This window comes from Lampetra fluviatilis, chromosome 4 (assembly GCF_964198595.1).
Source record: "Lampetra fluviatilis chromosome 4, kcLamFluv1.1, whole genome shotgun sequence".
Lineage (NCBI taxonomy): Eukaryota > Metazoa > Chordata > Hyperoartia > Petromyzontiformes > Petromyzontidae > Lampetra > Lampetra fluviatilis.
In genome coordinates this window covers 23,532,560-23,545,896 of record NC_136278.1, presented here as the reverse complement: position 1 = coordinate 23,545,896, position 13,337 = coordinate 23,532,560, and the positions used below count along the sequence as shown (strand labels likewise).

The 13,337-nt window shown below is 43.1% G+C and overlaps 1 protein-coding gene across 2 annotated transcripts in view; it reads right to left on the bottom strand.

Moving 5' to 3' along the window:
• The window catches only part of LOC144931684 (CUB and sushi domain-containing protein 3-like), a 454,944-nt gene that overhangs the window by 39,481 nt on the left and 402,126 nt on the right, over positions 1 to 13,337 (bottom strand). For both annotated transcript variants that reach the window (XM_078855833.1, XM_078855834.1), the window contains 3 exons: positions 8,844 to 9,029; positions 6,213 to 6,407; positions 5,479 to 5,652 (listed from right to left, as the gene is read on the bottom strand). In XM_078855833.1, coding sequence (XP_078711959.1) covers positions 5,479 to 5,652; positions 6,213 to 6,407; positions 8,844 to 9,029 — 555 coding nt within the window. The remainder of the gene's footprint in view (positions 1 to 5,478; positions 5,653 to 6,212; positions 6,408 to 8,843; positions 9,030 to 13,337) is intronic.

Sequence of the window (13,337 nt, the reverse complement as noted above, 5' to 3'; positions counted from 1 at the left end):
ACATTGTATAGTATTGTTAACGCACTGTGCGTGATGGTGTAGACCAGAGGAAATGAGAAGAGGATGCAGTTAGTGCACCAGCCCCTTACCAATGTGTTACCATGCATTTGAATGCCACTCACCTCATATTAAATGAATATGTAATTAAAAAGGTGATAAATACATTTGTAGAGTGAAACTTAAGCAGTTTGTTTTTCATTCTTAACCTCCTAATATTTTTTTACCTAAATGACCATGAGTGCATCTCGATATATGACCATAATGACAGCAACTGATGCATGCTGGCATATCATAACAAGCAAACATGAATTAGTATAATGCACCCAACACCTTATATAACATCGTTGTCTAAACAAGCATAATAAAAGCAAAGAAGAATAACACAATTAACCTTAGGCTATTGGCAATGAACTCTAATTTAACCTGAGCTAATATTTATTCCCCTCTAAACACGCTAATGACACCGTTACATTTTAGCAATGAAAAAATTGAGTCGCTACAAAATTAACTGCGCCTCCGTTCACTGTTTCATCAGCGAACAAAATACCGTACTTCACTTCTTCTCGATCAAACAACCAAGGGCGTTGTTTTAAGGGGCAATAGCCAACAATATCTCAAGCAATAAAATACTCAGACTGTCGGTGAGCTCCACCGGTAAAAATATGTAAACAATTGCAAAGTAAAATCGTATGCTGTTACCTCGTCATTCACGACCAGTTCATTGGTAATGCTATGATTTGAAGTAAAACAAAATTAATCCAGACAAATTAATTTCAAAATATGTTTCATTAGTAATACATATGATGTATTTATTATTACTAACCTGCTTCATGATGGAGGAAATTATATGATGCAATTTTATGGGGGGTTTTTGCAAATAGAAGTACAAATATTAAATGTGTATCTCACATTGCAATCTTAACCAGTTAAATGATAAGCATCGGCCGACAAGATTTTCCATTTAAATATTCAAACGCATTTGTTTGTCACATCATGTACCGTAATTTTCTTGCCACATTATCTTCATTCGACACTGTTTTAAAGAATAGAGTGCAATGCCGCATATGCATAAAGACGGTAATCTAATCTCATGCAGCAGTCACTGCTGCTGCTGCATGCATGGTGTGTACCTGCATGCATGTTTAAAACATCCCGGAGTGCTAAGAGAAAATTGGTAGACATTTGGAGATATTGTCCTATCTTGTGCTTTAAAGTCGCATGTTCAACTTCGGCACAATTTATTGATAACAAAAGACAGCGTGGTGGATCTCTTTTTGTCACTGTGTCAATGCAGTAACTTTGTTTGAAGCAGGAGGGCTACCGTAAATAAGAGCCCATTAAATTCATCAACAAATCCAAGCGCCTCGGCTACAACCTCCCTCTCATTATCTTTGAACTCCTGCACGGCCTTGTTCTCACTCACATATCTCAGCTCGTGCCCACTCTCTTACTCCCACGGTCACACCAAGAAACAACTCCCCCTCTCAGCCTTCCCATCCACCTCGACAATAATGGGAGGTCAGACCAATCTCTTTGTTGCTCTGATTGATCCTTGTTCTTATCTTTGTACTTACCATCTAAAACTTCACTGATTTCTCACAAGTAAATATATAACAATCAAATAATGTCTCTCCACTTGCACACTGAATTCTCATTTCAAACGTTGCCGGTTTCGATCTCTCGGCGAGCAATATAAATCGGTACATTACAGTTCATCGACAAGCTGGCTCGTGCATGGTGGAGTAAAACATTGATCCTCCCACTTTTTCAAAGACTTTTGGCCAGCATGGAAGAGTAGAACAAACAGCCTTCTAGAGGAGCTATATTGAGCTCCCTAGAGCGAAGGCCCTTTTGGTGTCAGGGTTACACCTTTACATTTACATGTAAACTCTGGTCATCCTCGCAGCGGCTTCTGGCTGGCCGTCAAACAAAGAGGGTCACTGCATTGCGCGCTTTCAGATGCGCTTCCTCGGACGTCTGGAACGCACTTCCTTCTGATATTATTAAGAAGCCACTGGAACTATGCATTTTCACATCTACATTGAAACCTGATTTCCTTACAACTGCTTTTTGTGTTTAGTTTGTTGTCCTTCCCTCGCACCTCCGATTAGCAAAATTGGCTACACACTGTGCGAAAGAAATTCAACAAACATACATTTACTTAGAAGATAACATTAGCTCTCATTCCATCACCTGTTATAATACTGTATGTAATAATAATCTTTGGTTTTTTCGGTAAAGTCACGTAGGTAAAAAATAATAAAAATGAAAACAACTAAATTAAATCACAAATTAAATTTTACATATTGCACCAGGTAATCATTTGAGGCTGAGTCAATCTCGAGGAGGCCCTGGACCGATTCAAACAATCGTCACTGGGTTTTGGCTGTGAGCAAGGAATCAAACTCGGGTTGCCAGTTTGGTAGCGCAGCGCGCTAACTGCTGCGCCACCGCTCCTATAAAACACGCACACTTGGTAATATGAATATTGCATCCGTTTTTAAACCATCAAATGTCTGCCACTGCATGAGCGATGCACAGTTGAGGGTCTCGGGTATGTTTGTTATTATCTCGCGTTTGATTATTTTCAAGTTTTTGTTACGTGCTGTTGAAGACAAATCACTGCCGTGTATCATGTAAAACGTCTATTTGTATCTTTCGGGAGATGATCCATGAAAGAACTCATCCATGGGTCATTCCTTAACACACAGGCCCTACCGCTATGAGAAATATCTAAACGGATTTGTCACCTCATGATATGATGCCGATAGCACAATTGTAATAAATTAGGAAAGACTAAAGAAAAATCAAATAGCATACTAGATCAGTGATTTTAAATACTCTACTGCAGCATATTTATGAGACTCTGTAGAAGCCTTACTTTTTATAATATTGGAATAGTAATAAACAGCTTTGTCTTCTCACAACCATCCGTCAGAAACCCATTAAAATGCAACACTTCTTACCGAACCTTTAGCATGCCATTATATTTTCTTCATCACAAATCACAGTTTCTGCCAATAGTCAGACAGCGAGCATGTAACATGTGTCAACGGTGCCAGTTAGATAAAGCTGAATGTGTTGGTGAATGTGATGTTCCAAAAGAATAATCAATAAACAAACATGCAAATGACAGGTCCCACCGTTGCCCATCAATAAAGTGTCAATACATATCATAAAGTGCATTGCTTTATCAATGAAAACGAACACATATACTCCCAGGATTGGCCAATTTTAAGGTTGATTATTATAAGAATACTGTTGTTGAACATTGTTTTTTGTGAATACTTATTAGCGTGTTATTAGTTATGTACACACGTTTTCCTAAAACCCCACAAATATCTGTAAGCATGTACCCATAAAGACTGCACTTTAATGAACAAGCGTTCAACAAATTAATCATTTTTGCTGACGATCCACTTGAAGGCTATGCGCAGTCAGCTGTCATCTCCTGTCGAGAACAATAAATATGCCACCCAATGAAACTGTGGACCCTGTCTAAAACTTTAATTTCAACAGCAAAAGCATCTGTCAGTTGCCCACCATAGGATAGTTGTCTAGTAAACATCAGCAACTAGAGCACAAAAGAATTAGTTTACTGTATAATCAACATCATTAACTGTGATCTTTTCACTGCTGGATGAAGGCTTCCCTCAACCATTACCAATACTCATAGTCTCACGATTAAAAAATCCATCCAGCTCATACACACGAGTTGATCTCATCGCTCCATCTCTATGGTGGACGTATATAATTTAATGTTGGGTTTATCTATGGCAGTATATAGTACGGTGTATGCTCGTGTGATGTAAGAGAATAAAGTATAGATGGAAGCATATTATATAATTTTTACGACGTAGAATTGTAATGTATTACTTGCTGTTAGTAACTCAGCTTATTGTAGAGTATAGTAAGTATACTGATGGTGCTATGCAGTTTATACTTTAGTTTTTTATGTAATTTATACTTTAGTTTTCTACGTGGTTGTTTAGTAACTGCAGCTACATACTATTAACATTCCTTTCCTTTGTTAATGCTACTCCCTGCACCCTCCCTTGGTGCTGCTGATCCTGCATAATGCATGGGCATAATATGACTATGAAACCCCCCCACCCACCTCCTACGCATTTTCCATGAATATGCTAAATTCCTCTTCATATGCACATTCTTTTTGTTAAGGCGCTCTTCCACCTCCAACCCAGCTTATATATAAGCTCCTAGCTTGGTAGTGTCTCATTCTTCACCTGAAGACGGCTGCTTGCGTTGTAGCCGAAACGTCGTGAGAATTATTTTATTTTATTATGTTTTATTTTTATTATTTTATTACTTCCCTTCTACGTGACTTTACCGAAAGAACCAAGAAGATATTCCCTCCTGTCGCTTCGTTGTAAGTCTGAACCAGCGTCCATCATTCCTTCTCGATATGTGTAAATATTTATGCCAATATAAACGTTATAGCAAGTTTTTATTTATTTATTATTATTGTTATTTCATTATTCCACAAGATGGAACATCTCATTTAAATGGGTGTCCAAAGTGTGCTGCTAAACACCATGTGCATTTTTTAAACTGTCAATATGATGTCTCAAACTTGTGTTTTCTTCTTAGTTTCTCTGTGCAAATCCAAGCACGTGCTTATTCATGCTATTTCGCCAACTTTTCAGCTTATGCTCCATTTTCTTTGTCATTGTTCATGTTTCTGATCCGTATGTCACAGTAGTTTATATATATGAATGGAATACAATGTTAATACTTTTGGTACTTTGGTCTTTTTTATTTCATTATCAAGATAATTTTCCAAAAGCACTCCAACCTGCTCATCATCATAATAATAATGGCCATCTGCTTCACAGTGGACATCCTTCGCAAAGGTAGGCCCTTGTGTGCAGTCAACATTTTCCACCTACAAATTACTCAATTGGGATTTGTCATTGCCCCCTAATGGCAAACGAATACCCCAGGTCACTCTTGAAAACGATACTATCCTGGCCCCTTGCATTCTCACCGAGTTAAATTAAATAAACGTGAAACTGTAACTATCATTACCTTTCCCGCATGTACAAAAATAAATCCCCCATTTGTTGTTGATAAATTCACACGAACCATGTTTATATAAGGGGTGCTCATTGCATTAATTCAAAAGAAGTCACTGCAATATAATCGTTGTTCTTGAGTTTATCATTTATAGCACTCGCTATGTGTTCCAACCATAGCATAACTAAACGTGCAAGACCACCATCAAAGCCAAGACGTGTGATCTGAAGTTAACTATTCGAAACAATTTTTATTAAACCAGGTAAGGCCCACTGAGCTATGTAGCTCTTTTTTCAGAAGTGGTCTGGCCGTAAATTATAGCTCAACGAAGTGGCTTATCGAACTCACAACCACTTGTATGCCAGGCGAGGCAGTGCGCATCTCGCCACCGCGGCACTCTTTTGGAAACCATGCAGGTCACTCCGTGCAGTTTGTTGCTCATACCGATACACCTGCTGCTGGCGCCACTCCACAGGCCACTTGCCAGGCACTCTCGAACTTGTGAGCCCAAAAGTGTGAATCCAGGATCACAACGATAAATGGCTGTGGAGCCAAACCCCGTTTGAGTGCCAATCTTCCTGCCATTGGGAAGAGCGGAAAGGCTCCCACAAGAGATCACTAGAAATGAAGCAACAAATGACAGAATAATGACACATTGAGTGATGAGGCGTATTTTTGGTATGCATAATGGTCCAATTATATTTGCATGCAAGATCAAAACTTTAGGCAGTCATGGTTAAACTTTCTGCATGTTTTTAGAATCATATGCAAATGTATTTTTTACCTTTATCGTTTATACATTGTGAAAGCCTTTGAAATGCAATTTCCGCATTTCAAATTAACATTTATACTGACGCATTTGATATTTTATGGTTCATAAATGTTAAATTAAATTCAAGGTACAACATTTAGGAGATGCGTGAACACATTTTTTCGAAGCAAGCACAAATGGTAATTTTCCCTTTTAGCTGTCTTCTCCGATAAAGCATGCTTCACATTTATCAAAGTCAGCCTTGCCCCAGCACAATAACTAAGCTAAAGTAATGGGGGTTGAACTTTGCCTGGACATTCGTACTGAAGTGTTCCATCTCCATGAATATTAGACTCAATGAAATTCACGGCAAAACATTTGAGCAAAGGTATGAAAATGTGACATGAGGTAAAACAAGGCGCATTACAGCTGCATCTGGGCTGGTCGTTTTCCCAGCTCCATGCCCCATTCTCTTGACAGTGGATTATACGAGGGCCCAGCAAGGTGTACCCCGGCTGGCAGTGAAAGATGATACGCGAGCCATATTTATAATCACTGCCATTGAGGAGCAGCCAGCTACCGTGGTCCAAAGAGAAGGTGTTGAAGTTCATGCAGGCAATAGCTGTTTCGCACGCAACAGGAAAACACAGGGCACTTTGCTTACAACACGCTTTAACAGTGTGCGAACAGTTGTCACTGAATTGAACTGCTCGGCCCCCAACAAGTGGATTTTCTGCTGTTTCAGCATACATTGTCTGTACAATACTTACAAAAGCTAAAATGTACACGCAAAAACATGCACGACAATTTTATTAACATGCCCCGAAAACATGGCGTCCACTTAAAGGGAAACAATCGGATTTGAACAGGACGCAATGTTTGAATAGATGATAGTTTATTTACAGACCTGGTGATAGAATGTTAGTATGTGTATTGAAATTCTTTCGCACCATACATAGTCAACCGTGCTAATCGGAGGTGCAGATCGCAGCCAGGATGGAACCCCTGATGGAAGATGACATGTGAATTGAAATAAATTGCTCCTGAGTAGAATGGAAAATATGGGAAAAAGCATGATGAGGGCATTGTAGTGCTAATGATTATGAACACTGATTATTTCCACATGCATAAATGCTTATGTATGTATGCTGAACTTCTTTCGCACCGTAAGGAGTCAACCGTGCTAATTGGAAGGCACAGATAAATACATTTATGTTCTAACCCCGATAATAAAATAAGTGATCATTAAAAAGGACATATGTGTAACAACAGTCGCACAATATGCACAGCAAGGTTTTTTTTTCACGTCTCTTTCAATAAATTGTGGCGTTAAAATATACTCATAGGATAAATATGTATGATTGAATAAAAGTTTATGGTTGCAAAAAATATACATGAAAAAAATTACCCAATACACACAATATCTGCACATTATTTTTCGTCCATTTTTTTATTATTCCTGAGCAGACAATATTTTAAAGTGCCATTTCAGTGTTTCCTTACTGTTTAGTTCAACAAGAGCATATATAACATATATTTGACCAACAGCAATCACAATATACAGTCGCAAATGTTTCAAAGCCACTCTTTTTCAAAAGAGAGAGTAAAAAGGTTTCACCAATAAAGTTTGGTGTCCTCAATTTCTGGAGCAGAATGCAGGGTTAATGCAATGGAATTCAAAGGCTCTTGCCAATAACTCATAACAGTACAATTTAATTACGATACTTGAGTTTGCTATCAAATTGCTTGATATCAAACAACTTGTCTGTCAACTATGTTTTTGTACCATTGTACAATGTATGCAGCAGCTGGCAAGGAGAGGATCCTTTGGTTAATGCCTAACAACATTTTTTGGCCATTTACTGAGCTGCTTCATTTCATGCAGAGCTTCAGCACTGAAACAACTTAGCAGGATGAACCATAATTAATGAAAAGTGTATCCTAATTAGTTGTTTCAAGCACAATCATAATGCAATTTTATAAAGCACAATTCAGGGTAATTGTTTGCAGGCAGCACAGCAAGTAGATTATATGGCTGAGCGCGCTTGTGACTTGCTGTAGAGGATTGTGGTTCGAGTGCAGCAGCCGCCCTGGTTAATACTGCAGGTGTGTTAATCATAAAAATACTGCGTGTCGTCTGCTTCCCAGTGGACTTTAAAGATCCCGTGATATTATTGGAAAAATAGTAGCCCATCTGTGCCAGCAATTGCAATTGTAAAAATTACACACTGTGAAAAACTGAATTGTTCATATGCGAGTCAATCTGTCAGTAACAGCTCTTACTTGAGTGATGTATGTTGCACCATGTCAAGTAATGACTCTTTCTGACCAGAAGTAACCAGGGACATATGGTATTAAGAGCTATGTATGACCTGTGACCGATATATATGAACAAAAACATAACCAAAAAAAGATCATGCTATTATAGTAGCACTCAGGGGAAACACAAGTGGTGGACAACACATTATAAAGATGTCAGGTTCAAGTCACTCATATACAGTGGCAGGTAAAGCTCATGCGATGTGATTTTATTAGGGATTGTATAAGACATATATAAAGATTCACCCTATGTGTAAGACTGACTCGTAATTAAAGTCATTTAAACAAGGAAGAAAAATCGTGCGTATGCATGGGTTCTGTAACGCTTTCCAACTTGCATAAGTACAGAAGCTAATGGATAGCAATCAGAGCAAAATGTTTGGTTGTGTCTGCACATTTTTGGCAACCCTATGATCGATATTTCCAAGGTTCTATTTGGTAAATAAAAAATAGCGATATGACTTTGAACATAAAATGTTCCTCTTTTGGATCATCTTCATGGAAGTTACCATACCCTCCCTGCCACCCTTGTATAGGGCATACAGATAGACAGGGCTAATGAAAAAAACATTGCTCTGAACACGTTAGTTGAACGTCATTTTTTCGTCGATGTAACTCGCCGACCGGCCTCTATTGGACATGTGACAAAAGAGCTTCGGAGCTCATCAGATTCTGAGAGTTTACAGAAAGATTCAGAATTCATGACATAGTCGTATAGCATTAAAGGCAAGGGGCATACCATTGCACATTGGTGGTTGATTGTTGTTGCTCCAAGTTCCGTTTACCAGGCACACAGCCACAAGGGCATCTCCAGGCCCCGTGGTGTAGCCTCGGTTACAGCTGTAGGTCACTCGCCCGCCGACGGAGTAGTTCACGGTGAGAATCTCCCCGTTGGCCGGAGAGACTGGGATGCCACACGAGATGGCTGGCAAATCAAACGTGAAACATCAGAGGAATAATTGAAAGGAATATTTAATCGGCTGCTTGCGATGTTTACACATGCAAAAACCTCAGCCGATTTGACTCACGTACCGTCTATTTTATTTATGAATTAATCATTCTTAATTTTAATGCTAGAAAAATCTATTACGCTGCCTTTTTTGATACAACACCATTGCCATGTTTATTATGCCTGTAGAGTATTAGTATTCTGTACATGGGCCCTCAGCCCAGGCTCATTCTGGCATTTTGGCAAATTATGGTGATAGTGATGCTGACAGTGATGCTAGCAATTAAAAAACAACTGTAAATAATTAAGGATAAACATAGCTCTTTCAGTAAACCTGTGAAATAGTGCTTCATAGATCATTGGCTTCTGCCAGCATGAATACAATATAAAAAAAGTCCCGACTGCAAGCCATCCAAAGATATTATCCTTTATTTTAATGCCACATAGCCATTAAGGCTATGCATATATTAATGTATTTACCATTTTAACAATGCAACGACGTGATGCATTTAACTGTGTGCTGCCAGTGGGAATTCATAAACCTGAGACTGAGGTACACATTATGTAAATGTATTGCACGCAGCTCCAGCGATTACTTGGTGGCAGGAGAACCTAAATTCTATGTGGCTTCTCTATCACAGGGGTCATGTTTCCTGTGAAGTCTCTTTGCCGATGGCCACAAGCAAAGCATTTTCAAGTTGTACATTTCTCGTAAGGTCTCCAAAAAGGCCTCTCAGCGAAGAAATGAAGTTGGTTGATAAATCATAACATAAAAATACACTTTGAACGTATTAGAACAGGTTAACACGTAGACTTTTGATACCAAACTTATCCATAATAGAGTTTTTTTTTGGGTTAGATAGCGTAGATATAAATGTGTCGTTAATCCCGCCACCACCCGACACAGCCAATTAGTAAGGTTTGTCACGTAAACAAAACATGCCAATTAGTTGCTAGTACAGCATACCGGTGTTGGAGAGTAAACCCACACCATTTAAAATTCAAGTACGACGTTTTTCCAGTAATTATAACCGCATCATCAGGCGACAGCCATATTTGTGGAGAAATCCTCCTGTTTCGTTACTGGGACTTTCGTGCCCACAAAAAACGGCAGGATGCATAATGTGCATGCACATGATGCATGCATAATGTGCATTAACAATGTTTGTTGATTACCATGTGATTAACCCAACCGGTAACGGATACCCATTGTAATTTATATGTGTAGGGTTTGAGTATAGCGCACCACGCATCCCCCGCCTCTGTTGCTATGCAAGCAAGCACAGTACAGTGGGGTGATGTGAGGTAATGGTTGTTGTTGTGGCTTGAGGCGAAGTGGGTCGTTAAGGGTTGAAACAGGTGTCAGGGTAGCCGGGAGGACACAGGCCAGTGATTGGCTGGAAAGGTAATTGGGCATTAGCTGGCATCGCTCAGGCGGCGAAAACAAGGCCATGTGACACGGGGGGCCAGGGGGCGAGCGATAAGCGGGGGGTAGAGATAATTATGGAGATTAATTGGTGTGGGGATATAAGCCAGAGCACAACGGAGAGAAGGGAGTCCTGTACGAGTCGGCGTCGTGGATGGAGCTGAAGCAACGGTGCCCGGGGAGTCGCAGAGCAAGTGATAGTAGAGAAAAGCATAGAGAGACAGTGTTAGTAGAGTAAAGCACGGAGAGACAGTGGTAGCAAGAACGCAGTGAGCAACCAGGGTAGCCATGCATTGGAAGGATGCAGAGTAGGAGAAACCGTAGAGACGACAAGCGTAGCGATAGTGAGGTAGAGAGACGCGGAGCGACGCGGAGCGGAGTGAAAGCACGGAGAGACGCGGAGCGGTGGCGCAGCAGAGAGATGCGGAGCGAGGCCGCGCCGAGAAGCGGAGCGGTGGCGCGGCAAAGGTGGACTCTAAGAGGAAAATATAGAGGAGAGAAAGACAACCCTTGTACGAGTCCTACAACTGGTGTCAGAAGTGATAACGGACCTGCACCGAGATGTCCAAGAAAGTCATGAAGAAAAAGAACTTAAGGGCAGCCTCGTCGGCGGAGAGCAGCGATGCGGACGTGATACCTCCATCAGGAGCAGAGGCCCCCGCATCGCCGGAGGACGTGACGGAGCAAGCACCGCCGCACGACGAGGTCGAAACGCACGACGAGGAGGAGCCGAGCCCGCCGCACGTGTGGAGAGCTGCGATGGCGGCGTGGGAGGCCAGGATGGCGGTGCTCACGCAAGAATTTGATCGAGTTCTGCGGTCGATGCGGGAAGCGCCGATGGGATTGGATCCGCAGCCGCTCGACCTCGTTACATCTGCGGGGGCTGACGGCGCGGCTGGATCTCCCGAGGCGCCAGGTGCACTGCTGGACGAGGAGGAGGAACCGGAGTCGCTGGCCTCGAGCACGCCACGTCGGCTGCACGTGGAACGCTTCGAGGTCCCGGTCGGCGACTGGACGGCGTTTACACGACGATTTCGGGCAGCGTATGAGTCGCTCGGGTGGACGGAGGCTCAAGCGCTACGGGCGCTGCCAACGGCTTTGGACGACGACGCGTTGGTGACGTTCTACGGTCTCCCTCGAGGGGTTCGCTTGTCCTTGCCAGAGATATTTGCGGCGATGCAGAAGATTTACGAACCTCGCTCGGTCGCCAAGCGCAAGTTTCAATTGAGGCGACGGGCGGAAGGAGAATCTCCCCTCGCGTATCGCAGTGCACTGTTGACTCTTGGCCAAGCGGTTTACCCGGCAATGGACGAAGCGGCCCTTGATTCTTTGGCCCAGGAGAAGCTGTTGCAGATGGCGAAGGAGCTACAAGTCGTCCTCTCACTTCCCAGCAACAACAACGACGACAGGTCATCCTTGCAGCTTGCCAGGAACATCCAGGTCAACCTGGAGCTTCGCGACGAGCCATCGGCGGGGCCATGGTGGTGGGCGTTGGATCAGACGGTGGTCTACTGGAGGGAGAGCTGACGCCGCTGACGGCAGCGGCCGCACGACCACCGTTGAGCCCACACCGCCGCTCGGATGCGGACGGACGTGGCGGTCCGTCACGCTGCTACGAGTGCGGGCGGCGAGGACACTTCACGCAGGACTGCTGGAGACGGAGACGCGTCTTCCCACGTTCATCGGGACCCTACAATCGGGGATTCTACCCAGCGCAGGATTACCAGGCGAGTCGCGACACATGCAATACACGGCCGTATCCTACACCTCACCCATCCGCGTCGATACATAATGCTGATCCCCCTTCATATGATGCTCAAGGTAATGCGGTATGGGGTGCGTTGGCTCATCGTGTTTTGGGGGCTGCGCCGGGTTCGTCGGATGTGATGGCGTTTGTTCAAGGGATTCAAATTCGGGTTATTGTTGACACGGGGGTATCCGCGACGCTTATTTCTTTGCACACCTTCCGATTTCTCCCTGCTTCGGCCCATGTTTTGGAACCGGTGGAGGGCCCGTGTATAGCGGCAAATGGGGGTAGTTTGGGAATTATGGGTCGTATACTAGCAACGATACAGGTTGGGGAGGTGTGTGTAACGGGGTACATTTTGGTTTTGTCTGTTCTGGTTGTGCCGTGTTTATTGGGCACGGATTTTTTGCAAAAGATGCCGATTAAGATTTCGATTGAAAGGGGACAATTGGAATTGCTGTTAGGGAAGTGCATAACATTTTTGGGTACTCCGTCTAAATTTGCTCGTGTCAACGCTGTGGTCCAGGCGGTGGTTAGCCGCACGGTGCGCGTTCCACCTGCGACGCAGATGCTTGTCCCGTTGAAATTGAAAAAGGGGCTGTCAGTAGATAACTTGGAGGAGGGTATGTTATTGTCACCTTCAAATGCCGTGTCACGAATGCCCTCTTTGGTAGGGGCTTTTACGATGGTGCCAGCAACGGCCGAACCGTTTATTCAGATTATAAACACGGGGCACGAGCCGGTCGTTATTCAGGAAGGGACCACGCTGGCACACGCGTCAGTCGAATGAGGTTCGGAAAGCCATGTGTGTTTGGCAGTGGGGGGGGGGGGGGGGGGGGGGGGGGGGGGGTAACACGCTGCCGTGACCGGAGGAGGAACCGAGCTGGTTTCACGAATTGTATGAAGGTAACGACGATTTGACACCCGAGCAGCGGACGCGGTTAAGGGAGTTGCTTTGGGAATTTAGGGATGTGTTTAGCTCGGGGAAGTTTGACGTCGGTCGTACGACCTTGTTGCGACATCACATTGACACTAGAGATGCGGCCCCTGTTCGATTGAATCCTCACCGGGTGAGCCCGCTGTAGAAGGATTGCATTCGGAAGACGGTTGA